We start from the raw sequence: 27,081 nt of genomic DNA, 5'->3' as shown, positions 1-27,081 counted from the left end.
TTATGTCCAACTTAGATTTGTCATATATGACCATGTATGTGACAAATATGCCAACTTATTTGAAACTCGCCATTTTCAAATATGGGACATTTATTTTACTTACATTTGGGTGGTGGATCATTCTCAGCACTGCAGTAACACTGACATGGTGGTGGTGTGTTAGTGTGTGTTGTGCTGGTCTGAGTGGATCAGACACAGCAGTGCTGCTGGAGTTTTTCAACACTGTGTCCACTCACTTTCCACTCTATTAGACACTCCTACCTTGTCAGTCCACCTTGTAGATGTAACAGAGACGATAGCTCATCTGCTGCTGCACAGTTTGTGTTGGTCATCCTCTAGTCCTTCATCAGTGGTCACAGGACGCTGTTGGCTGGATATTTTTGGTTGGTGGACTATTCTCAGTCCAGCAGTGACACTGAGGTGTTTAAAAACTCCAGCAGCACTGCTGTGTCTGATCCACTCGTACCAGCGCAACACACACTAACACACCACCTCCACATCAGTGTTACTGCAGTGCATCTGTGAGGGTCCATGGGGGTCCCGACCACTGAAGAACAGGTAAAAGGGGGCTAATAAAGTATGCAGAGAAACAGATGGACAACAGTCTGTAATAGTAGAATTACAAAGTGCACCTATATAGTAAGTGGAGCTGATAAAATGGACAATCAGCATAGAAACAAGGAGGTGGTCATAATGTTATGTCTGATGTATTCCCACATATATGTATGATCCATGCATAAGACATATGTCTCAGACATACAGTATATGTGCATATATTGTGCATATATGTCCAATTTTTGATACCTACATACATGAACACTGCATATATGTACATATAGTTTGGAATATGTGCCTGACCCTTAATAATTTCTGTGTGGGAGGAAATGTTTAAATGTTGGCTACTTTATAAACAAAACTTACCAACTTGCTTACTTACAAACGCTAGCAGTTAGAGAAAGGGGTGTTCTGAAGACTCCGAAAACACTGGATCTAACACAGACGGTCTATTCTGTAAGATTCCTACAAGTGGTCGAACAAGCAGTCCAAGGCGGTCTGTGAAGAGCGTGTTTATCACTCATCTCTGGAGCCCTGCCAGAGTCTTGAAGCAGCACTGAGCGGAGAACGAGGGGGCGTGGCCTGTGGTCCGTGTGCGCTCTAGCTGCTGAGATGAGCTATTTAAAGCTAAAGCGCTCCGTGTGCTCCCCGAGCTTCGCGTGCTGTCAGGACAGGAACAGCCAGTGAAATATTATTAATCTGACTGAGTGAAGTTACTGAGTTACTGACGACCATTTGAAGCCAGCTGAGGAACCACGATTTCAGTGCAACTGGGACGCTTTGAAGCGTAAGTCAATACTGTAAATTATCATTTACATTCTGCACGACAGGTGAACTAGACTATTTTAAACGAAGCAAACCAAGGTAAAAGGTAAAAAAACGCTGTTTACCTTACTTCTGCTGGAGGTGTGTCACGGTGGGAGGGTCTGTGTAATGCAAGAAATATTACTGCCAACGTTGCCACGCATTTCACTGTATTAAAGCAGAGTCAAAATAATGAAAACAGAGGCATGTTGAACAGTACACCTTTACAAAACATCTACAGTAATATTCTAAAAAGTACAAGATACCTATAGTGCTGAACAATGCTTTAATGATCTATAATAATGTGATATTCCTGCAGTACAGCCTTATAGTAATCTTTGAAACGTATGTAGTAGCTTGTAGTAAAGTATTAATTACCAGAATTTACTATAAAATGCTTGTTGCATTTACTGTGGCTTTTTCTAAGTAAAGAAATGCATTTTTAGCTGTGTATCACTAATCAAAGCTTGCTCGAAGAACGAGGCTGAAGTCAGCTTCTTATTCGAATTTTCCCGTCAGAATGTAACTGCTGCACCATTTAAGGTGGAACGGGAAAATTCGAACCAGGAGCTGGTGAATAGGAAGCCAACTTCAGCCTCGTGGTCGAAGAAGCCTACAGTCAGCTGAATGGATGTGGCTCGCTGGGTTTCCTCTGATTAGCTCACAGATAGCTGAGATTACAGCTTTTTTTCTTATCGTCCATGACCGCTCTGCTTTCTCCTGAACACCCAGCACTTTTATGTGACACGCTTTTCACTGTGGTTAGAGCAGCAGTAGATCTGCTGAAGGCGTTCTCGACCGTCCAGCCGAGTGATTTAGTGTGAGCTCAGCGGCTCCTTATTAGCTGGTAAACGCTGCTGTTCCTCTTTGCCGTCAGCTTGTACGTCACGTACGACACGCTGAGTCCGTGTGGGAGAGCAGAGCGCTGAAGAAGCAGGGCAGTTGCACAATTCCCCCCAGTATCTGCCTCCCTTCCGAGCTGTTGAAGTTAGCTTTCGCCCTCTTATTGTTGTTACTGGGATGTCTGGAAGGCTATAGGCGCCATTACAGTCAACGCGTTATCGTGCATGTTTGAGGAAGCCTAATTATTTGCTGTCCGCACTTTGTCCTGCACAGCTGATATAAACAGTGGTTGAACTGTAAAAGTCTCCAGGGGGGTGGTGCTCTGCTGAAAGAAATCACAGAAACCATTAAAAGTTTCTGTTGGTTCCTGATGGTGTCTCACAGTCACTAATGTTATTCTATCAGGTTTTAGTCCTATAGGATCTAACTGTCTTTTTAAACCATTATGCTTTCTAATAGGAATTGGCTTAATAGTTACCAGAAGAGACCACAAGTAGAACCTGTAGCTCATCTTCATACCCCATTTAGGAAACCATCAAATGCACCTGTCAACAGTTCCAGAACACCTGTTAAACCATTAGAGTCCTTTCCACTGTGATATCAACCTATCAGAAAAACACAAAACATCATTACTGACTATTGGAACCAACAGAAACTTTAAATGTGTTTTTAGCAGGATTATCATCAGCAGATGACTGTAGTATAAAACAGCTTAACATTACTTGGATTTGCTGTGTTCATTTTTGTGGACTTTGATAAATTTTGCATTTCAAAGGCAAATATCGTAAATTTAAAATGACTTAGATCATTATACAGATAATAGACATCTCAGGTCCTATAATGACAGTAATAAAATCAACTCCCAAATTGAACTCTAGCTATAAATGCAGTTTGTATTGCATAGTGGGTAACACAGCTGCCCCCCATGCGCCAGACTGAGGTTCTATACCCCACCCGGGCAAGCACTATGTTGTATTAATATGAGTTTTTGGGCAAGACTCCTAATGTTATGTTTGCCTACTGCTGTGACATGACAAGAGTGTCTGTCAGTGCTGTAAATGTCTTGGATTCAGTATATAAAGCAGTGGTTCCTGGTCCTGGAGAACTCATCCTTTGCACATTTGGGTCTTTTCTCTGCTCAAACACAGTCACATCAGTTCCGGAAGGGCTTGTTCACTAGTAGGTTGGTTGACAGGGCAGAGCAGGGAAAACACCAAAAATATGCAGCACAGGGCTACTCTAGTACTACAGATGGGAACCACTGATAGAAAGGACTGGATTCTGTATTCAATTCTTAGGAAAAGAAATTTGCTCATACTTGGCACCAGACCGTTCTGGCAGCAAATCACTTGGTGTCAGGACATTGCAAATCACTTGGTGTCAACTTAAGTGCCTTGAGTATCTCCATTCTTCTCTCTTGTTTTTATTAATCAAATGCTCCACTTTAGGCTCTCAAATACTCAAGCACAGACAGTGTCTTCACAGGCCGTAAAAGTCTTTACAGCAGTTTGATCTGTACTTCAACATAAATAAATCTACATCTTGATTGCTTTGTATTTTAGTACATATGTACAAAATTTAAAGATCTTTTTCACAATTTTGGGGACATATTACATGCTCTAAAACTACATATATGCTCTAAAACTGTGAACCACTATACAGTCCTTACTACTTAATGTTTCTGCATGGTCAAGTATAAATTTCATAAGACCAAAGGCAGTCTCTCACAATGTTAGAGAATCTTAGGTTTATCAAAATAAGTTAATGATGGTAATGCTGAAGACAGAGACCTTTGGAAGGACCTTAAAATATATATTTACCCCTCCAAATTCTTCAGGGAGAGTTTCACTAGGCCAGTTTGTCCAAGCATATTAACGTGAAATGGCAGCAGCATCGCTGTGTGCTGGGCACCGTGCCTGACTCAGAGGGGTCCAAGGAGGAACGAAGCCACATACACATAGCTCAACATCTCCAGAAAACTGCCCATAACCCCCTCAACCACACATTCCATGATTGTGGATATGAATTGCAATTTCATACTTTGAAAAAGCTTAAGAATGTTTTCGCTGTCGTTCAACATGTGCAGTATATTAGTAGCCTAACCACAGAGTTAAAATCTCATTTTGAGTGCATTTTTATGGTTCAAGAAGCATGTTATGGAGGCTATGTCCCTTTTGGTACACTCTTAAAAAAGTAAGATTCCTAAATGGCTTGTATGTTGGACTTGTGGTTCTAGGAGAACCCTTTAATTGACACAGATCCTGTACATTATGTGGACGTTCTTCAAACTTGCACATGAAAGGCTCCTAGAACTGCATGTCCAAGTCAACAAGGTTCTTTAAAGAATCAAAACTGGTTCTTCTACTAAGCTGCTCCAAAGAAGCCTTTTTGGCACCTTTATTTTTGTAAAGATGTCAGTGTGAAGAACCTTTTTAAGTTTGAAGAACTGCCACATAATGAAAGGATTCTTGAAAGAAGCCTTAAATTGGTATAGAACGTTTATAGTATGTAAAGGTTCTTTAAGCCTTTAGAAGGTTCTTAACACTCACACATCTCTTTCAAACATAAAGTTGTTCTTCTATGGCATCGCTCCTCAGTTGCCCTTTACATTGTGTAAAATTTCATGATGAATGGACCAATAGGCATGCTCCAAAACTGCTTTGAATAAAATGTCTATGCATTAACATGCATTAAAGTTAAGAGCGTTTTTGCCTTCTCCTTTAAAGTGGTCAGTTTGGAGATACTTGTTTTCCTTTGAACAGTTACGATATACTGTATGTATAAACAGTGGGACTTGGGGGCTCAGGATTCTCAGAAAAGTCTAGGCCTACATGAGGGAGCGGGGGCGTGGCCATGTGTTGTGAGTAAACTTTGGAGAACTGCTTGGAAAAAGTCAAGTTGAATTCCTTCATTTATGTTTACTTAACCTATGAAGAAGTGAAAACACCCAGACACAGATATGTAGCTTGTCCTACCATTCAGGGTAAGAACATGGAACTGTTGCCGTGTATAGTCACATAAAGATCCTGTTTGTGAAAGGCCTCGTAGGTTTTTAAGTAAATGACCACTTGAGCAGCAAGACAGCTTAGCGCAGGCCCACAGGTTTCCCACGTCATCCTGGGACTTGGGTTAAAGCCTTGAGTTAAAAAATATAACAGAGAAGAGGAAAAAATGGCTCTCTCTGGCCTTTAAAGGGAGAATTCCAACTGTTTTTTTTACATAATTCCACTGTTCTTTATTTCTGCAGAATTCAATCACTATAAACTGAGTCACTCAGATTTGTTCAATCCATTCTAGAGAAACTTACCGACTCAGATTTCTTTACAGTTGTGGTCATAGGAAGCCTGGTAGCAATGTCTACAACAAAAATGTGGTCATTTTATTTATTATCCAAAATGACCAGTGAACCTACATATCTTCTGAGTTTTCATATGTAATGTTTATAATAGTAAAAAGGTGATAAAGCAAGAAAAAAAGTTTTCTTTGGGGACTGTTTTGGCTGACGACACCTTGCTTATACCTCTCCAACATGAAAGGAGATTAAAAAAAAGGCCAAAACATTCAAGAAACAAAATCTTAGGCATCAGGCAGTGTATTCATAACCACTACATGAAATAGCTTTCTCTGGGTTAGCTTTTAAAGAGAAGAAGAGTTAAACTCTTCAGACATCTGGTTCCTATCACCACAATTGTGAACAGTTCTGAGTTTCTCTACAACAGAGCATTTCACCTCAAACCACTCTGAATGACTGAGTTTACATATTGATCATTTAATTATGTGAAAAGTTTGAGAAATCAGTGGACTTCCCCTTTAAGTCACCAGTTACGAGTTATTTAACTCTCTCTCTCTCATCTCTCTCACTATATCCCTCCTGAGTGCTGCCAGAGAACTCTGCTTCAGTCTGAAAGAACAAGAGCCTACAGTTCCTCACCACTGACGATACCGTCTACACAACGTGTCTGTGTTGAATTAAGGGTGTGACAGTGAGGGGAGGAGTATGCATTGGCTGTATCTGAGCTAGTAAGCAGAATGGCATTAATATTGGTCATCTGTTCCATTTTGCCTTTACAGCTGTAAGTGAGAGGGCAGCATGAGTTTGCTGTTGTAACAAAACCTCATATTTTTGAAGTGCTTTACAGGGGAAGAGGAAAAAACAACAATCTTTTAAAAGAAGTTAATGTAACAACATTTTATTCTCAGTCATTTTGGACCATTTCTATTGGTCGATTAGTCTTAAAATGTTTCCACTGTGTTCAGAGTTTCACTTTCAAAAAACAAAAACTAATGGAGTAACAAGGTTTAGATATGAGAGCAAAGCTATGTAAGATTTCCAATTGCTACATGAAAACAATAACACTAATAAGATTTTACTGTTGCTTTGAGGCTGCAGTACTGGGAAAGCTCTCAGAGAAAATCCTTCGAACATTGTGTTCTCCCAGTAACCTCGCCTGATCCAGTGACAAACACCATGGTTGCACTAAAAGCTTGAGTAGTTCACCATTACAATGCACAGAGATGGCTTAGGATTACATTCTCAAGGCAACACTGGTGAATGAACATCTGTACTTTACTGGCTATCACTGTGGACAAAGCACAGAGCCAGATATGTAATTCGTCCCAACATAAGAACAGGAAAAGGCTGCTGTGTAGTTGCATAGAAACACTGTTTGTAAAAGACGTAATCCATGCTCTTGGTATTTAAGTAAATGACTACTTAAACAGCAGAACAACTTAACACAGGCCCACAGATTTCCTTTGTATCATAAAGAGTAGTAAGCACACTATGTAAAGTGAATGTACCAGAAATGTACAACAGTGATATAATGGTTATATGTTTAGGTGTAAAGCTCAACAGGACGCTTGAAGATGTCCAGGCCTGGAGAAAGCTCCATAAAATAAACCTCTGTAATGATGTTTTTTCAATAGCAACCCTATTGACCTTCATAATGTACTGTCATGCTAGATTCAATGTTAAAAAGTTACATACAGCCGTATGCAAAAGTTTGGGTGCCCTGGTCAAAGGACATGTTTGCTTGATTTTCTAAGAGAATATAAGTTAACTTATCCTCTACAGAGAACACACTTTCCATGCACAATTTAAATACACAGTTACTGTCTATTTGCTAAAGTAAACACATTGGGAAAAATGAAATATAAAATGTGGTTATTTAAAAAAAGTTATGCCATTTTGTATGGAATGGGAAAAGTGCACTAAAATTAGCAGGAAAAAATTGACAAGTATTTAAGTTTGTTCCCTGTACAGGATGTGTTCACTTATTTTCACATAGAAAATGAACAAAACATATTTAATTTGGGTGTTCAAGCTTTTTTCAAGATTGTACAGGTAGACTTCTAAGATCTTACTGTCATTGTGGCTTTTACAGTTTCCAAGAACCACATAAAACTTCATCTCATATTGACCCTTTACATAATCGGCACCAAATCTGTAACTACACTTGAGTGATTGCCAGGCTGTAAAGGCACGTATACTGTTTTATATTGTTCTGCAATATCACATAAGTCAAATGGAAACACAATTGCCATTGTGTGCTCTGGGGGAACTGACATTGTCCCAGAAGTTTTTTTTTTCATGGGCTGGAACTGAGTGGAGTTGATCATGTGCCAGATTATCAGTAGTGTGAGAAAGCTACCAAGCTTATGAGAGTTTACCTCAGAACTGCGAAGTATGGGGTAGCTGGAGGAGCGACAGGCAAGAGAGAGAGAATAAGAGAGAGAGGGAGAGAGACAGAGAGAGAGAGCTGTGGAGAGAAAAGAACATTGTTAATAGTGATTCAGCTGAAGACATTAAATGTCATAATGTTAACGAGAAAGAAATAAGACTATTCAGCAGCAGTGGAAAATGCATTGATCTAAAGGTGGGGAATTCAGCTACATCAATTTTAATGATATTTGTTAAAATATACTCTCATTTTTTGGCCAAATTAAACTTTTCAAATGTTTCAGTCTTAAAAAGAGCTTGTATTGTTTTGTTATATTCCACTACTGTGTAGTTCCTGCAGTAGTGGTTGTATAGTAATAGTTTTTTTATACTAAAAATCTAATTGTATTGTTCTGAAGGCAATGATTCATGTTCTTAATATTCAGCCTCAGAGAGAATGAGAAATGCTTTAGGAGGCGTGTCTAGGGCATGTACTGGCATGGATCTCTGTGACAGTGACTTTGTCAGCAACGTCTACTGACACTATCTGTGTCCATGAGTTACATGGTAAATGTGGAATATATACATTCACGCAATTCAATCCTTTATTTTCTTTTTTATCTCTACTCTGTGAGCAGCCTTGTTTACACAGTTAATCATTTCAGTGAATGAGACAGAGTGGTATAAAATGAGAAGGCCTTGCAGCGATCATGTAACCTGATAGATGTTTTAAATACAAACCAGTACAACTGGTTTGCGGTTCATGTTTGAACATATTAAAAAGTGGTGAAAGAGCATTGGTTATTTTACTGGCTCAAATAAAAGTAAAACTATCTTTCCAAAAACACAACTCGAGCTCAGATAATTACATTGCAAAGCTCCCAATAGAACTGCATGGAAATTCTTATAACCAGCCCTGATCGGCATAGGAACTGCTGTTTCCTACATGCTATTCTTCTCCTGATATGATCCTTTTGGGCTAAAATAAAATGTTGAACTTCCAAATTCAGAGGTATGATCAGTGACAAATCAGTACAGATGATGTCACTAATGTCACATTTTGAAATGAAACCCAAAAAAGAATTAGCAGTTAAATGTTAGTGACCTAAATGTAAAATGTAGATTCATTTCCATACATATATAGGCTACTTATGTGGAAGTCATTTAAAAATAAAATCGGAAATGTACAAATCCACCAAAACTTTACTTGAGCACATGTAACTGAGTAAATGTGAGTAGTTAGCCCACGTCTGCTGGCTGTTACTGGCAGTTTAGAGTTATGACTTTCAACTGGATCATAAAGAGATCTGCATGTCTGCCCTGAGAACATGACCTATTGTGTTGACTAATGCCAATCAAGGGCTTAGCAGGACGCCTGTCTAGCCCACTGACGTCGATTCAGAGGATTAGCTAGCGCTGGACAGCGGTGCCACACCTCTTTTTCTGAAGACACTGTGGCAGGGTGTGAAGATTTGATTCGATTAGATTATCCCCCTCAACACATAATCAAACAAACTATTCCCATCAATACCACAATGTAATCAGATCATGATTTAATGATGGGTCTCATTCTCAGTTCGCAAAAATGGGATCAAATAAGTTTGAAGTATGTGACATCTGTATGGAAACCCATTCCCCCCACCTAAACTAAAAAATCCAGCACCTAATTAAAATTTTATCATTGAATTGCTATGCCATTATTTTGAGATACAATATCTCATTATTTTGAGAAACCTTCTCATTATTTATCAGTATCTAGTTCACACACACACACACATATATATATATATATATGTATGTATGTATATATATGTGTGTGTGTGTGTGTCTGTGCGTGTGCTAAAATAATGAGAAAGTTTCTCAAAATAACTAGAGAGTATCTCAAAATAACAACTTAAAATAAAAAAATAATAGCATAGCAATTCACTTAATAATGAAACAAACAATATAATTAGGAGCTGAATATTTTAAGTGGCAGGAATTTGTTAATTCAAAACTGAAAAGAAACAGACTCTTCTCCCTGATAAATTTCTTACATTGCCCTCCCTCTTATTCCTTAGCGCCCCCTGGAGGAATGGGTGTGAAGGTGCTCCTGTGCTTCCCTTTCTACAGGCGCTGCAAAGACAAATGCAAGAACAGGCAGTGCCCTCCTGAGACAGGTAGGAGACCCCAGCTACTGATTTTATCTTACTGTAATTTTATTAGAGCTGTTACTATTGATTATATTATAATTGGATGATCCATCGATTATTTTGACAATTAAGCTATCTGAGCTTTTTAAAAACGGCTTAACAACAATCGACTTAACTGAACAAGTTAACTGAGCCTTTTAAATATTCCTAAATACTTAATTTGGAAAAAGATCAGCTGGGAAACCTTTAAAAAGACTTTCACATATGTACAATACACCATGTGGCACCAGGCTCTGTGAGAGACCTGTGAGGGAATGTAATGTGCATTGTCATCATGCAAATTGCCAACTAATCACCAAGAAAGCATTTTAACTTTTTACTAATCATGTTAAGTTTTAACTGTGACAGCCCTAAAGTTCACCTTCTCGTTTTTTAAAATACTAAACCTACTTAATACTTCAATTCTGACAGATAAGGAAATGTATGGCATGTTAAAGCTCAGCTTTCCTCACACTGAGTGCTATGTGATTAGAACCGAATGGAGGCTTAACAGTAATTTGGTTAATACGCTATTGGATTCTACACTATACTACATTAGTTAGTTTCAGATGGTACTAAACTCAAATATGAATGCTAATCTTCTGCTCACTGATTTAGAACTCAAGCCATTACTAGAACCAGATATTAGCTCTTTGTATTTTGTTCTATCTTGGTTCTAATATTCTAATTCAATTCTCTCTTTAAGAAACTGCCATATCAAGTGAGGAACCAAAGCCACGTCTCTCTTCCACCACATCAATGGGCAGTGAGGGTGACAGCGGGAGCAGCCTGGGTGGCCCTCAGGTGTATTTTTCCCAGAAGGCTCGGGTCTCCTTCAGACACCAGATGGACAGCAACATCAATGCAGTAGATGCCACATATTAACTCCCATTGGTTGCCAAGCTCTTGAAAATAACTCTGACCCCTCAGTTGTGAACTGTCCGGAGAGACAGGGGGTGTTATCATGGGTAATGGAAGGTGAACTGAAACGAGATGTGTCTCATAGCCACTCAATGGATGACCTCTTTAAGTGCTGACACAAAGATGGAATCAGTCAGTGTGTTTGCCAGCAAAACACCACTGACTGGCAGAGTTACACTGAAGAGAGAAAGGGAAAATGAAGGTCCTGAGCTTTTATGCAGAGATGTGTATGAGACTACAAAAAGTGCTTTCTGTGTTCTTTAGTTTCTGTCCTGCTCGCTTCCCTTGGCATGGCCTTTCATATTTTCTGGTACTTCTACACAGATGTCTGCTTATGGTTGATGGTTCTGTGCAACTACTTTTTGTCATGTTTTCATTTTACCAGCAAATTATTCAGTTCTTATTATTCTTATTCTTTGCTAACAAACCCTAACTGCAAATAGTATCAGCAAAAAGAGGTCGAGGTCTTTTCTCTGGCTTAAAAAAGAAGTTCTTTTCTTTTTTAGGCCGTTTTGGTTTCTTTACAAGTGCTCTTTTCCTTTTGCCTCTTATACTGACGTAGAGCTCAGATTGGTTTGTATGCAGACACAAGATGTTAAATACTACACACATTTGTTCATTCTTAATTCTTCACACTTTAACAGCATCAAGTAGCGACATCACAGCAAACAGGTTTACGTTTATCCTAGAGTACTGTTAGTGATTGTCAAGACAGTGCTGTAACCCATCTTGTCAACCACCATAACACTGTTTAAAAAGTTTTATATGTCTTTTATAAGTTTGCAGAGTTTAACAAAAAAATGTGATCCACAAAAACGAGGTTGATACAGAGATTTCATTAATGCCAAAATTACATTTCTCTGCATTTAAAAAAAAAATACAAATAAACAATAAGGTCAAAACTTGTTTAACAGAATGCAAGAAAACATTGTGATCAAATCTGGTTTGGTCAAATTTAAACAAAAAAGTGATTTTTAAACTGTCCATTGCTCTCACAGAGCTCTCTGTCTCCAAGGTGTGATTTTATGATCTGTATGTGCCATTTTGCTATTAAAAACAGTTCTAAAACCTCTTTCACTCTGCTGTGTTTTATTAAAAACACATGACAATACAAAAATATTCACAGGCTGGACATATCCAGTGTGTAAACCTGTAATCTGCAAGTTTCTGAGAGGACTCCACATGTGTCAGTCTGAGTTTCTTCACATGTTTTTGGGTTTGGAGATCACTCCATCTGGATAGCGTTTCTTGAAGCGAGCTACTACATCAGGGTCCAATAAGTGAATTCCATCCAACTGATTTCCCAAAGTTACCCTGGAATTGAAAAAAGGACAGACGTGAATAACAGGAGTGAAAAGGAAAAAAAACATTCAAAACTGCTATAACTTCAACTATGTACCAGTTTGGCTGAACATTGTGTGGCCTCCCGAAGAGTTCAATCTTCCTAGTGCCAGGAGATAAACGCTCAATCATGCCGTATATCTCATCTGGTTTGTGACTTGTAGAACGGACCTAACATACGTGTGAGAAAACCAATGTTGTTTTACTTTTAAATGCACAAGATCAACATAATACCAAATATCATGAGAAACATCACAGTAATATTTCTGTTTCTACCTCTGCAACGATCACATCACAGTCCAGGCCTCTGTTGAATCCCTGAGGGTTTCCTTTCACCCCTACCTAATATGAAAGAATCAGAGAGAGATTTAAAGTTGCAAAAGATGGGGCGGGGGGGGACCACGAAACACAACGAAAGTACACAGAAACTCACCAAGCAGTGCTCTTTGCCGTGGTTCAGCCAGTGTCCAGTCCTTCCTGTGCGAATGATCCGCTGGAGCTGGTTGGTCTTCACCCAAATTATCTCATCAACACGTTCATATCTGAGCCAGAGAGAAAGAGAGACCGAGAGAGTAAGAGTGAATCACAGCCCAGCCAAGGTGAACACTGCCAGTGGCAGTTTGAAACAGACAACTAGAGAGAATTTTCATTGCTTCTTTAGAAAGCAAATTTGTTCACATTATGATGCTACTGCAAAAGTGTAACTTCTGACAATACAAAACACAAGGAGGTCCTTTGCTATTTCAGCACAGAGTGGAACATTATTATAAATAATTAGATAAATACACCTACCCCCAGAGGCTCAGACACTCTCTGCCGAGCTCCATAGCTCTGTAAACAAATGTGAACATTGAGAGAAGTTGTAAATGTCTATTTTTTTAATGTTCTCAAATCTATAAATGGCATTTTAATTACTTACACATTTTATGGGAAACACTGGCTTACTGAATATTTAATCTGTTGCAGAAGATGGAGCAGAAGGAGGCCTGAAGGTTCCCTACTAATACAACAGACTCATTTTTCACTTGGGGCACTTTCAAAGCTAGAACTCAAAAACATTTTTTTAACACTGTGATTAGTAATTTAGCTTGGATATTTGCTCTTATGAAAATAGCTACTCCGTCTCCTCTCGATTCTCTGTCAATTCTATATTAGAGCTACATCTGCATCACATATGGGGTGCTTAAGCCATGTCTCTGTTAGGATTAATATATCTGGGTCAGACTGTGCAGTCAGTACTTTGGTCCATTTTATTCTTTTGAGGTAAACTTCTAATATTTAAATGAATTATTTCAAGATAGTTCTAAAAGAAGAAACAATCTTTTTTTTAGGGTTTATGGGAGGTTTTGGTTGGCAATAGAAAGGAGGCGAAGGCCCAATGCAGATTAGGTTGTTTGTATTTATAAAACCATTAAATATGTCTGCTTCATTTGACATTTCTTTTGTGCTTATGTAGAAAGCTGGTCTTAGGTCCACTACCAATAATTACCTGAACATCTGAGCAAATATCATTGGTATTGCGTAGTCATCTAGAGTGAAAAATATGTAGAGAGTAAAATATGTTGTGTCCTAAAATCTGTGAACCAAGCCTGTTTAGATGAATTCTGTCAAATCTGTAGAATAATGGCCAGCTCCAGAAGAGGTTAAAATTGTCAATAAAAGCCAGCGCAGAGGCAGGTTTTTTGAAGGCAATTATGACGGTTTAAAATGCGACTGCTCCTCTACCCAGGGGCAGGATTGGGCCAGAGAAAAAAACAGCTTTACCGCAGTCTTTTATAGAAGATAGTAAGAATACGAAGTCTCTTTTAACAGTTTTGTGATTTGACCTCTAATATCACTGCATGTATTTATCTTCTGTATAGAGTAGTATCTTTTTAAAAGTCTAGAAAGCTGCAGTGTAACGTCCGAGACTTCTGTACCAGAAACTGGGTGAACAACAGCTGTGTCTTGTTTAATAGTTAAGCACTGGACCAAGATTAAGGTTTAAACAAGATGCACTGTTTAAAGAAGGGTTAAACAGTTCCTCCACTATGTAAAAGGTTTCTAAATTTAACCTATTTTAATAGAAGAAGTTAAGATGAAGCTCCTCAAACTCTAAATTTATACAAATGTACACCTCACTCTGTTGAGGCAGTTTAACCTAGGAACACAGAAAATGCTCTTCTAATACAGTCGCATGAAGATTATTAATCAACATTCTTTATGCAAAGTCATAACAAGTACAGATGTTCTGTTCAAGTAGAACATCCATATAATGATTAGATTAAATTAAATAATGCTACTTTTATCCACACCTGCCAGTGACCCAGAGAAACAAGAAGCCATCATCCTGGAGAATCGGGATGTTGAGTTTTCTCATCTCGTCATCGGTCAACGTTCCATATGGAAGCTCCATGTGGATGTCCCATGGAGGGTCAGCCATCACCACAGCAAACTTCCCCAGGATGGACACATCCAGGTAACGGATATCACAGCAGATCCACTGATGCGGAATAAAAAATAAAGAAAACTACTACAGCTGGACTACATTAATATCAGTACAAAAATCTACTAAAAAGGGGAGCCTAAAGGCATTAATTCAAAAGCTTAGGCATGGACGCATTTAGCCCTCCTGAAGTCTGAAAAACTCAGATACTGATAAATCACAATGCAGCTGGCTGGCTCTAGCATGAAATAAGAAATTCCAACATCAACTAAGCCAGTTCTTTTTTAATAACAACCAGCATTAACACACGTGGAAAGGAAAATTTTCCAAGAATGCCTTCATCTCAGCAAAAAATAAGCTTGCTTTTAGAATCTCAACAAAGTAGCTGTGTGAAACTGTCATCCAACTGAATCCAATTCTGGTCCAGCATCAAGATCTCCGTTAATCATGAGACAGTCTAGTGCACAGCCACTATCTACAGTCAAATGTTCTCTCCTTTTCTCTAATACTCTGTAGATCTCCTACCTGCGCTGGGAACAGTTTCCCAACATTGCTGTCTGCATCTCCAGAATGCAGGCCCAGCTCGGTGGCCCCTGCTTGTGGTCCCAACGTGCCGCTCTCAGCCTCAGGTGGGCTGTCGATCTCATAGTGCACGTATTTGCAGGTGTCCATGTGGAAACAGGTGTTCAAGAAGGAGCAGTCACCCAAGCTCTCGTCCGTGTGCTTGTTGATGATTCGCCTATGGAAGTCAAATGACTGTTTCAACCAGTGGAACTTATCTGATGGAACCTTTTTTTCAGACACAACAATGCTTTACACTACATTCATTTCCTAACTGACTATGTTCTTATATCCTTCACTCTGAACATATTTGACACAACTCATAGAATTTACCGAAATTATTTCAAGACATGGTGCTCATAAGGGGCTTGGACTACTGAAAGCATAATCGGTTTTAGATGAAATAAAAAAAAAAAAAGGAGTTTCCATCAAAATTATAACCTACATTATGGACAATGTTGGCTTAACAAGTTGGCAGTCTGACATAACATGTTCAGCTTTCAACTCTCAGTCCAGAAAAAAATTAATATGCTGGTCTTCTTGGTCAAAAAACACAGGCCTAAATCTTTAATTTTTTAAAAATAATTGCATGATAAACTGCAGCCAGAATATTTGCCAGAAAAAAAAAATCACATTTAGGCATTTTCCCCAAAAGATTCAGCCTGGATCCGTATTTTTATAAAGCTGCAAGTGACAAAGTCTGTTTTAAACGGTGCTATACAAATAAACTTAAATTGAACTGAACTGAGAATGGGGCAAGGGAAGGACAAGTACCCATGTGCTAATAGGAAACCATCTGAAAAGTCCTGAATGTTCTTTAAAGAACAGTATGATGCTGCAAGTACTAACAGTAAATAAATACAGTATCACATCCAATGGTCCTACAAAACAAGCTGTGCCCGGTGTAAGAGATCAGACGTCAGTCTCAGTGGGTTTAACATCTATCTTTGTGTGGGATGAGGCAGACCAATCTATCTTTGTGTGGGACGTATGAGGCAGACCAACCTGAAGTGCAGCTTGTTGCAGGGCTGTGGGGTGTCTCCATACCGCATACATTCTTCTTTAGTCCCATGATCACAGAATTCCTGTACCTGTGCTCGACCTCGTGAGCGGAACTTCTCCACAATGGACTGCTCCCTGGCTGAACTAGTGTTCAATAGCTCAAGGATCTCTCTGCTTACCTACCACATGCACATGTACATATATTTAACATCATTCGCTTGTACTTTGCTTGTAATAAGGTAAGTCCACCAGATTTCAGAAAAAGTTCTCAACTGACCATCTCGAATTTGCTTAATAATGTATCTAACACAGTTCTGTGATTATACAGAGTGTTTTTTTTATGCTTCTGTTTTTTGTAATATCAAATGCAGGCTATTTGACTTTTTACTACTTTGGCTCAAAATACAAATTCATATTTGGTACATTTGTTAATTAAAATGTGATCAATAATGCATTTGAAATGTAGTTGTAAATGTGAGTTTTAATGGTTCACAAATCAGAATTCTTTACTTAAGACCAACTAACTGGCAAAAGAATACTGGGATATAAGTAGCAAATACCAACATTTGAAAGATCTGATATTTTTCAGGTTGGAGATATAAATGACTAAATTCACTGCAGAGCACAAGAACAAAATGTATATATATTAATATATTCTATATGATACATTTAGGTATTATAAGAATATATATTCTTGGAAACCAACAAAGGCAGAAGCCTACATTTTTGCACACCGTCTGTTTGGTGAAACTGTTTCCTGAGTTTTAAGAAAATCTGACTTGGTCAGTCAAGAAGCCTTTGCTAATTTCACATGGACTGACCCAGTAAAGACTCTTTATGACCAGTGGCTTTAATAATGCTTTGTACCTTTTTGCTCTGCTGCTCCTTGGTTGACTGCTGGTTCAACAGGCTTTCTATCTCCATATCCACATGAGACGTCTTTCCCTTATTGGTTCGCCCTTTTTTCTCAGCCCCAGCTCCAGCACCTCCCATCTTCCAATCAGAAGTCCCTGTCTGTGAATTAGATGACGATGCCAGGGAAATAGACGAAGTCTTGGGTGGTGAGGATGGAGAGGGAAGCAGAGGGGAGGAGCCAGGGCCCCTTTTTTGGTGAATGGAATCATCGCCTTTCCTTTTGACACCAGTCCTTTGAGGTTGGGCGGTGGAACTGCCAATCATGGCCCATAGTTTTGTATGATCTACGGAGATGACCAAGGTGGATGAGGAAGAGGAGGAAGACGAGGTAGTGATGGTTGGCTGCCGGACTTCGATCAACTCTTGAGCAGAAAACTTGAGTAAAAGACTCTGGATACAGGTGTGGGATACTGGTGATTCAGACTGAGAGAGACAAAGGGGAGTGGAGAAGAAGGAGGAAGAGATCAAAATCAAGGTACAGAAATATATAGAAAACACAGACCTGCACATATCACATTGAGTAATCTCATACTGCCATACATACAGAGTTGAGCTGGTTGGTGATGGCCAGAGAATCAGTGGGTAGTGACAGACTCAGTTCGGACAGGTATCCCAGCAGTCTTCTCTCTAATTCAGGGTCCGGTGGACGCTCCACCTCTACCTGTGCGGGGGTTTGGACAGTTGGCCCAGGACTGTCACTCCGTGTGGTTGCCCCATCAACACCTCCTACCTCTGATAAGAGAGAGAAAAATTCATGAAGATGATCACTAACTCCACAGTGCTTGCACATAGTACACAAGCAATAGTACTTATGTACTTCTTTTTATATGTGAAGTGGAGAAGTGGAGTGCGTTCACTAACTGGCATATTCAACCAAGAGCTATAATAATGAACTTTTATGAGACGGATGTCACCAGTGCCGTAAACACTGGTTGGGGGGTGGGGGTGGTAATCGCTGTAAACTCTCATACAAATACTGACACAACTGCAGACAGCTCAACAGTTAGTCTCCAACAACACTACACAGACAGCACTGATGTCTATTTATTTCAAAGAAATGCTTCACAAGCTTCAAAATCATTCATACATTATTTATACGTTTAAAGTCTTAAATAGGTAGTCTAACATAAACGTTTAGGATCAAGGGAAATTCCACTGATTTTTCAAAGTTTCCGTATAATTCAATGGTTATATAAAACCAAAGTCAATCACAGTGGTTTGAGGTGAAACAGTTCATTTTTAGAAAGATTTACCAATTCCGATTTCTTTATAATGGTGTCAAAGGGAAGCAGGGGTCACAATGTCTACAACACAAATATATCCATTTTATTTACTATCCAAAACCACCAGTGTCTTCTGAGTTTTTATATGCAATGCTGATGATGGTAACATTGTGGAAATCTGAAAAAATATGAACGAATTAAATAAACGTTTTAGACTAAAAACTTTGCCACGAAACTACTGTAAATCAATGTCTCAGACATCAGGCAATGTAATCATAACTATGCATGAATATTATTTAGAGGCATTAAACTCTTCAGACGTCTGGTTCCTTTCACCAAAACTGTGAACAATTCTGACTCGGTTAAGTTTCTCTAGAACAAAGCAAACCAATCTGAATTATTTTGTTGACATGTTAACCATTTAATTATGGAGAATTTTTTTAAAATAGGTGGAGTTCCCCTTTAACGCTAGAGGCTTGTGGTGGAGTCTCATGCCTTGAGGGCGTTGTTAGTCAGAACAACAGTGTAAATAAGCAAACTAGCATTTTTTAATAATTGGAAGTAATTGTCATATTAGGCGCCCCGGAGGAGCCTCGTTACACCTCTGGCCGTCACTGTTTTTAATTCACCACTTTTAGCTTGCGTGTGTCTGGCATTCACAGACTGACGTAATCTAACTAACTAGATTTCTACGTGTTTTCATGTAAAGGACGTCCATCATTTAGAAGGAGACTTGCTCGCGGTTTATATTCTGTCATTTTTACACAGTATTAAACCTACACTGCAGCGACTAAACGCAGTTAAGCTCGCTGTGAGCTGCTGGCTGACTGTACTGCACTGCACGGCCAGGCTACAAACAGCAGTAACGCTCAGTTACCGACGGCGCCCAGCTGCGCGGGGTCTCTCCTCCTCCTCTGGATCCTCTCTCGGAGAGAGTCCACCTGCTTTTTGTGAGCCTGGATGCTGCTCCATGTATCCGACATGTTGAACAACACAATGCAAAGGGCACCTCGACAAAAACCTTCGCAAACTTCAGCTAAACACACAAAGAGAACACTTCCTGTCTATAGCGGAAACTGCGAGCCGGAGGGAAAAAGGTTGCATAAAAGTCTTTAGGACGACAGAGAAGAAAGCCCGTTTTAGCTTTTATGCAGGAAAAAAAATCAACTCGACTAAGTAAAAAAATAGTACTCGTGAAGTGAATTGAATTCTTACACATCAAAATTCTACGTTTAGAAAATATATTTTACGATGTAGAATTTCAGGTCTCACCAGCAATAAGTAAAGGATTTTCTAAATTCATTTTAATGGAACCATTTCTTTTTACTAGCATTAAAACTAAAAATAAAAATGTGGTAATTAGTTTTGGACACGTTTGAAAATTTACCTAAAAATGTGGTGTATCTGAATGACTGAATTGATGAAAAATGAAATTATTAGACTCGTGAAATCACTGATAAGACTGTGAAATGTGTATATGGAGTAAATTTCGAAGTAAAGTAATCAATTCTCTGGAGTTGTTGGACGGTCGGTATCCACTCAAAGGTCCAGTAATTCAAACATTCGAGAAGTTCGACTATTTTAAATATATTCGTGTGATGAATCATCTCATAACACGGTAAGATTAGCTTTTGTAACAACTTCACTGGCAAATCATCAAGGAGGAGTTTCGGTTTAAACAAATGTGTGCGAGTATTTTGATAGAAAAATATTTCTTTGGCTGAAGAGTAACAAAGCGATGCCATCTAGTGGCCTTTACGGAGAAATGTACACACAACTTTTAGTATTTAGTTTGTAGCCTATTTAAGCAGCACTTAGTATTTTTTTCCCATTTTAAGTGTTCAAGCTGCAGACGTTCTCATTTTTAGCAGCAGCATCTTTTCACCTCTGATTTATTTGGTCTCTTATGCAGTTGTGTCATCTCAGTACTTTTTGGGTCTGTCATGCTGTGAACTGACTGTGTTGATATGATTCAATTTACTTGTAAATTAGGTCATGTATATGTAGCATCTTTAACACTTCATCCATTCCAGCTGCCAGTCTACCATTCTAGGTTTAATAAAAGAAGAAAATATAGACTAAATATAGAATATATAACATAGAACAGACTGAATGGGTCTCATTCACCAACCGTCCTTAAGAAGAAATTTAGTCTTAAAACCCGTTTATGCAGTTTTCAGGAAGATTCTGACATTCACCAATGTTTTCTTATTTGGAATTTGTTCTTAGGTAAGAACAGAATCTACACACAGTCAAGAGCACAAAGGCGTGGACAATCTTGTGGTTTAGGAACACGTCATGAATCTGACAAAGACCTTTTCTCAGGATTCACATAACAAATTTAAGAAATAACTTAGGAGGATATTGGTAAATGAAGCCCAGTGAATCCTGTGCCCTTATTGCTTTTATTGGTTAGTTAGTTGAATGCTGCACTGGGTCAATGAATCTAGAAATCTGATTGGCAAATTAAATCAGACTGGCTATAAACCTCCTATTGATTTGGCAAATTCAGTGCTGTTTCCTAATTGTGAATCCTGTGATCTAATTCTATCCTGCTATCTGACTGGTTACTTTGGTCAAATGAACAGGTTATTTTTTGTTGGATTTTTTCCAATTTACTCCCCAGTTTAGTCAGTTAGTCCCCAAGTCTCGCAATGCCATCAGTGCTATGAGGGCAAAGGCAAACACAAGCTTCTTCTGAGACCTGTGAAGCGCCACCACATGTTTTTGAACTGCTGCTAACACAAAGTCATTGGACAGCTTGAACATGCTCGGAGGAGAATGCTAACCACCAGTTCTGTTACATAAGCCAACAGATGCCTGCGCTGACTAGTAGCATTGTGCTGAATGATGGGGGGAGAAGGAGGACCATCCTACCCACCCAGAGACATTTTCCAGCTGTCCCTACCATCAACTTAACAATGATGAAAACTGCATTTATTGGCTTCTTGTTTCTGTAAGGTGATAGAGAATTATCTGTCTTTCTAATCAACTAACCCATTTTAAAAGTTGGCAAAAGACACTTATGTACGTACTTTCATATTGTATGTATACATTGTGAAAAAAGGTCAACATCCTTTCATACAAATTCTATTTCTAATCTTTATTATTACTGGCATGAGTGTAACTGCAGTGGAAAGGAGAGATCCTATGTATTTCGGGGCCCAGCATGTTGCCCACACCTTTGACATGCCGTCTTAGTAAATGTTAATGGCCAGACAGGAGGGGATGAGTAATCAGGGTAATCAAGGAAACCAGAGGTGGTGGTTTCGGGGCGGTTGGGGGCAGGGGGTTTTAATGCCACCTTGCTTGTCACAAGCCAACATAAATGTATGATAGAAGCTGTAACACTGCAAAAAGAAACGGAATTTACAATTAAATCCTCTAGTCACATTGTTAAAATGTAAACCACATCATTCAGAGCAGTTTGATGTGAAATGCTCCATTCTAGAGAAACATACCAGGTTAGAATTATTCACAGTGGTAGTGATAGGAACCAGATGTCTGAAGTGTTTAATGCCTCTAAAAGCTACATCACAGAAAGTTATTACGTGAAATGGTTACAGATACATTGCTGATGTCTGAGACATCTTTTCATAATAGTTTTGAGGTAAGGTTTTGCCTGAACGCATTTTTAAAGCCTTTCTTGGTGGGGAGGTATGTGCTGAGCATTGTAAGGCAAAATACTCAAAGAAAACTTATTTTACCATCATCAAAATTACATACAAAAACTCGAAAGACGAGTTTAGGCTCACTGGCTATGTGAATCCTGGTCCTTATCACCACCATTGTAAAGAAATCTCAGTCAGTAGGTTTTATTTACAATTAACAATTAATTTCACACCAAACCACTCTGAATACCTTTACTTGCATCTCAATAGTTGAAGTATGCATATTTATGTATATATTTATGCCATATTCAGTTGAAAAGTGTGGCCTGCTGATGCTGTCTGGCAACAGAACAAGCAGAGTGTATTAGACCACAGATAACTTTCTGTTTGTATCTCTACTCCATAAATACCAGGTCGTGATAGGTGTTGGGCAGTATATGTCAGCATGCGTGTGTCTTTGCAGTCAGCTGGCAAGTGTACAGGATGGATCCTTATTGGGGGAGCAGTGGGCATGCAGACCAATTAACATTTGAGTCACTTCTCGTCATTAGCAGCTCTGTGTAACAAGGACCTCACGCAGAGAGCAAGACATGCAAACATACTTTGCGCTTAATCACAAGTGACGCACTTCTGGCCTTAAGGGAGCTGCACGTCAGCGCACTCCTTTGCTTAGCAGCCATTAGCACCACTGCTGAAGGTTTCATGTCTGAGGTTTAGAACACTTTTGTCTATTAGTGGCTTTGAAGGGCCACTTCAGAAAGATGGCTGATGAAGAATGATGTATTTGAAGGGTATGGAACCTGCATTTAGTAGGGCTGCCATGTGTATATCAGAAATTGAGTAATCCAATGATTAGTTTGAAAATAATTCAAGTATTTTTTTTTAAAAGCTAAAAAAACCAAAAATACCAAACAATAGAAATGACAATTGAACAATAACAAACTATGCAAACACACTTAGTCCTTCAAGTTTTCCAGAAAACATAACTGGACACAGACAAACAAAGAAGACTTTCAAAAAATCTGTCCTAACATGGTGAGAAGACAACTCCACACTATGGGTGAGAAAGAATGTGTAGCTCTAATTGGGAAAAGAGAATAGACAATGTGCAAATCCAACAAAGAAACTGCTGGCGTTCTCAGCAGGAAATACAACAGTGACTAAGACTGAATTTGAGATTTCTTTAAAAAACTGAAATCAAGTAAAAAAAAATGTAAGGTATAATATAGACAATTAATAGACACACTGATATTTAGTTTTTAAGGCTTCTGTGGAAGTTTCTGTTACATTTCTGCTATATTTTAGCAAATATATATACATTCAGCAAATCAAGAAAAACTGTGCATTAAAATGTGCAGAAATGTGTTCTCTCTCGAGGATGTGCTAACTTTTTTTCACAGCATTTAATTTGACCAGAGGCACCCAGGCATTGGCATAAGACTGTGTGTGTGTGTGTGTGTGTACAGTGGTGCTTGAAAATTTGTGAATCCTTTAGAATTTTCTCTATTTCTGCATAAATTTGACCTAAAACTTCATCAGATTTGTCAGTGCAGCAAGACAACAACCCTAAGCACACAAGTCGTTGTACCGAAGAATGAAGTTAATGTTTTGGAATGGCCAAGTCAAAGTCCTGACCTTAATCCTATAGAAATGTTGTGGAAGGACCTGAAGCAAGCAGGTTATGGGAGGGAACTCACCAATATAACAGAGTTGGAGCTGTTTCGTTCGGAGGAATGGGCTAAAATTCCACCAAGCTGATGTGCAGGACTAATCAACAGTTACTGGAAACGTTGCAGTTATTGCTGCACAAGGGGGTCACACCAGATACTGAAAGCAAAGGTTCATGTACTTTCACCACTCACAGATATGTGATATTGTATTTTTTTCCTCTATAAATAAATGACCAAGTCTAATATTTTTGTCTAATTTGCTTAATTTGGCTCTCTTTATCTATCTTTTAGGTCAAATTTATGCATAAATAGAGGGTTCACAAACTTTCAAGCACCACATATGTGTGTATGTGTGTATATATATATATATATATATATATATATACATATATATATACACTCATACCAGCACAGCACACGTTAACATACCACCAGTCAGTGTTACTGCAGTGCTGAGAATGATCCGCCACCAAAATATTACCTGCTCTGTGGGGGTCCTGTGCCAACAAGTTGGGCAAATGTGGGCAACCATTTGTATAAATGAGTGTGTTGTGTGTCCATCAGGCTCTGTTTCTCTGTTTCTTATTCATTGCCAGCTTATTGAGAAGGCACATTTTTTGGCAGTCATTTTTAAAACCGAGTGATTGAGTTTGAATGAATGTGACAGCCCTAGCATTTGTCTGATAGCAGCCATTAGAATAGGATTTCTAATGCAAAGATGACACTTTTGTGTGACCTTATCAAAGTTTTTCCCCACTGAGACACCAACACACACACACACCCTGACTTTCATCCCGACACGCACCCAAACACCCACCCGGCTTACGCACATGCACGGATGCACACTCATAATCACTTAAATATACACCTCCCATCCACAAACACTGAGCCCCCCCCCCAACTCGCTCATAAGCACCCATCAACCTCCATCCTCTTATGCCTTGCCCTTTCTCCACCAAGAACACCTCCCCAAACAGACCCCAACACCCCCCATCTATCACACAGGTATATAATGTGCCTCGTGCTGTCTTTGGTCCACTGTGATCAGTTCTCAGCTGTCCGAGGATACTGGTGTGTGTGATATACAGCAAGATGTGTTCTCAGCTGCAGGTCATGGTGGTGGCTCTGTCTGTCCTTGTGTTGGTCAGTAGGGTCAGTGCAGCACCCAGAGGAGACATACTGGCCCAGCTGCAGGCAGACCCCAAAATGAACGAGGTGAGAGTTTCTTCCAATGCATGAATTTGTGGTTGTTTAGAAATGTGCTCCTATAAGTTTATTCTTTTACCATAATTGTTTTAATATCCAAATGGTAATTTTTTTTCTCATATTTTAAAATGTTATTTTATGTGTGTACATGCATGGATAATGTTTTATGTGCATGTTTTTCATTTTTATTACTTTGATTAATGCTTTTTTATTTCAATGACTATATCTTTAGTTCTGTGTGTATTATTTAATGTTGTGGCCTTTGTCTGAAAAAAGTGCTATACAAATATTCAAATTACATTTCTTCATTCATCTAAATTTAAATAGAGCTACTACTTGATAATGCAAAATGAGATTTATGTAAATAAATGTAAATATTAAAATGTATTCATTTAAGATATTTATTAATATTTGTTTAGAATGAATCATAAGATACTGTTAATGTTTTTTCAATGGATTAAATAAAAATAAAAATAACATTTCCCATGTAAACCTGCAATTTCTTTAGGTGTGATTTATGGAAAGTTACATGTAAATTACATTAATTTTTTATGAGCAGACAATTTACATGCATAGGTTTTGTTGTATTCTACTGTTTTTTTTCCCTTTCATTTCTTCTTCAACTCAACATGCTGTAGGTTGGAGCAATTCTACACAAATAATACCGCATCATATTTGATGATAAGTTTTCTACTAGTTCCCTTACACACTTTCAAGATTGGGAGCAATAATCTAGAACATGAACATTTTTAGGATCATACTTTGCAAGTGTAGCCTTCAAAATGTTAGATTCATTGCAGAAAGACATATTTAAAGAGCCACAGTCAGCTAAATGTGGCAACCAAGAGTGTGAAGATATTCTCGAAAAAATGTCAGCTGTTCTGTGGTGAAAACCACAGCTCAACAAAATATACTCTTAAAAACAAAGGTTCCTAAATGGTTCTTGGCTTGGATGTATAGTTGTATGAAAAACATTTACATTATATGGAGGTTCTTTGAAGAACCATTCATTAAAAGGTTCTTTAAGGAACCAATAGCAGATTACATACATCAATCTACAGAGCCCCTTCTATGACTTTTAGTATATTACAAATATTCCCCTTATATTCTTCTGTTTCTTCCTCTTCTTGTACAGGAGCTTTCCCGCATGCTCCTCCTGAAGCTCCTGTCTGATCTGGAGATTCCAGGTGATAATGAGGTGCTTTCAGGCACAGACGTGAGGAGCGACGTGGTGCGCCAGCTGCCCTTCCCCCAGCGGGAGCGCAAAACCGGCTGCCGCAATTTCTTCTGGAAGACCTTCACCTCCTGCTAGCTCCACCGCTGCCATCACGGATTCACATCAAATAGTTCATTAGCACAACTTTGAAAGGACTTCTGTCTTTAATGCTGTAGTGTATAGTGGGGTGTTCCACCCTCATGCCCAATGGGGTTTATTTTTGTAGACCTGTGCTTTTATTTTATTTATTCATTTTACTTTTTGGAATATAATACATTGCTGTTTTATCCCTGAACACCTCCAGATATTGACATATCTACGTTTTAAACTGTGGTTGTCTTTGAGAATGTCTTTGTTAGAGACACGATGTAAAGCAACACTGTTAAATAAATGTAAAAATGTTAGTACCGTTCTCAGATTTTGCTAGTTTGTAGCTAAAAGTTGGGTTTAAAAGTCAGAAGCTAAAATTTAAGCCACAAATAAATTTAAAATGCTGCAACGCAACTGATTACATCCAGAGATCATCAAATACCTTCAAGCAGAGCTATAGTTATGTCTATAATATTTGCCTAAAGTGTATGGCTTATATGCTTGACTGCTGAGCAAAATAAAGATCAACAACAATCATTTGCTGTAAAAATTGATGGATTTATGAATTGAGATTTTTCTCCTAAAATTATCAGAGAAAAGCAAAAAAAAGTATGAGTGTGCAGCCAAGTGATCATTACAGAGTGCCAACTTCATAATTTAACCAAAAACACAAGGTGAACGCTTCTGCAGCAACAAGGACACTTGTTCATTAATATTAGTGGGCAGGGATAAAATACAAGAGGGCAGAAACAAGGCAAAAACATCCAGAGACACACAAAAAAAAACAAACAAAAAAAACAAAAACAAACAAACAAAAAAAAAATATTCAAATCACACCTGAGGGAGTTACTGGGTTCTCAGTAACACA

At 38.6% G+C, this 27,081-nt stretch overlaps 2 protein-coding genes and 1 long non-coding RNA gene across 3 annotated transcripts; 2 read left to right on the top strand and 1 right to left on the bottom strand.

Moving 5' to 3' along the window:
• The first annotated feature begins 1,029 nt into the window (after positions 1-1,029).
• LOC118825576 lies at positions 1,030-12,025 on the top strand. The gene is made up of 3 exons (XR_005008668.1): positions 1,030-1,342; positions 9,922-10,020; positions 10,739-12,025. It is a non-coding gene; the product is annotated as an uncharacterized LOC118825576 (long non-coding RNA).
• mettl3 (methyltransferase like 3) lies at positions 12,026-19,496 on the bottom strand. Its single transcript, XM_036596243.1, has 11 exons — positions 19,298-19,496; positions 17,742-17,929; positions 17,150-17,620; positions 16,286-16,461; positions 15,245-15,458; positions 14,589-14,776; positions 13,087-13,125; positions 12,728-12,836; positions 12,571-12,636; positions 12,353-12,465; positions 12,026-12,267 (listed from the first exon to the last, which is right to left on the bottom strand). Exons 1-11 carry the CDS (start codon positions 19,401-19,403, stop codon positions 12,156-12,158), a joined length of 1,782 nt encoding a protein of 593 aa, XP_036452136.1. The 5' UTR covers positions 19,404-19,496; the 3' UTR covers positions 12,026-12,155.
• A 5,106-nt stretch (positions 19,497-24,602) lies between these two features.
• sst5 (somatostatin 5) lies at positions 24,603-26,521 on the top strand. Its single transcript, XM_036596388.1, has 2 exons — positions 24,603-24,916; positions 26,043-26,521. The coding sequence occupies exons 1-2, from the start codon at positions 24,794-24,796 to the stop codon at positions 26,217-26,219; spliced, it is 300 nt and encodes a 99-aa protein (XP_036452281.1). The 5' UTR covers positions 24,603-24,793; the 3' UTR covers positions 26,220-26,521.
• The last annotated feature ends 560 nt before the right edge of the window (positions 26,522-27,081 follow it).

Source organism: Colossoma macropomum, unplaced genomic scaffold, assembly GCF_904425465.1.
Source record: "Colossoma macropomum unplaced genomic scaffold, Colossoma_macropomum, whole genome shotgun sequence".
NCBI lineage: Eukaryota > Metazoa > Chordata > Actinopteri > Characiformes > Serrasalmidae > Colossoma > Colossoma macropomum.
The sequence above is the reverse complement of the archived record's forward strand: the minus strand, read 5'-3'. Positions and strand labels throughout refer to the sequence as shown.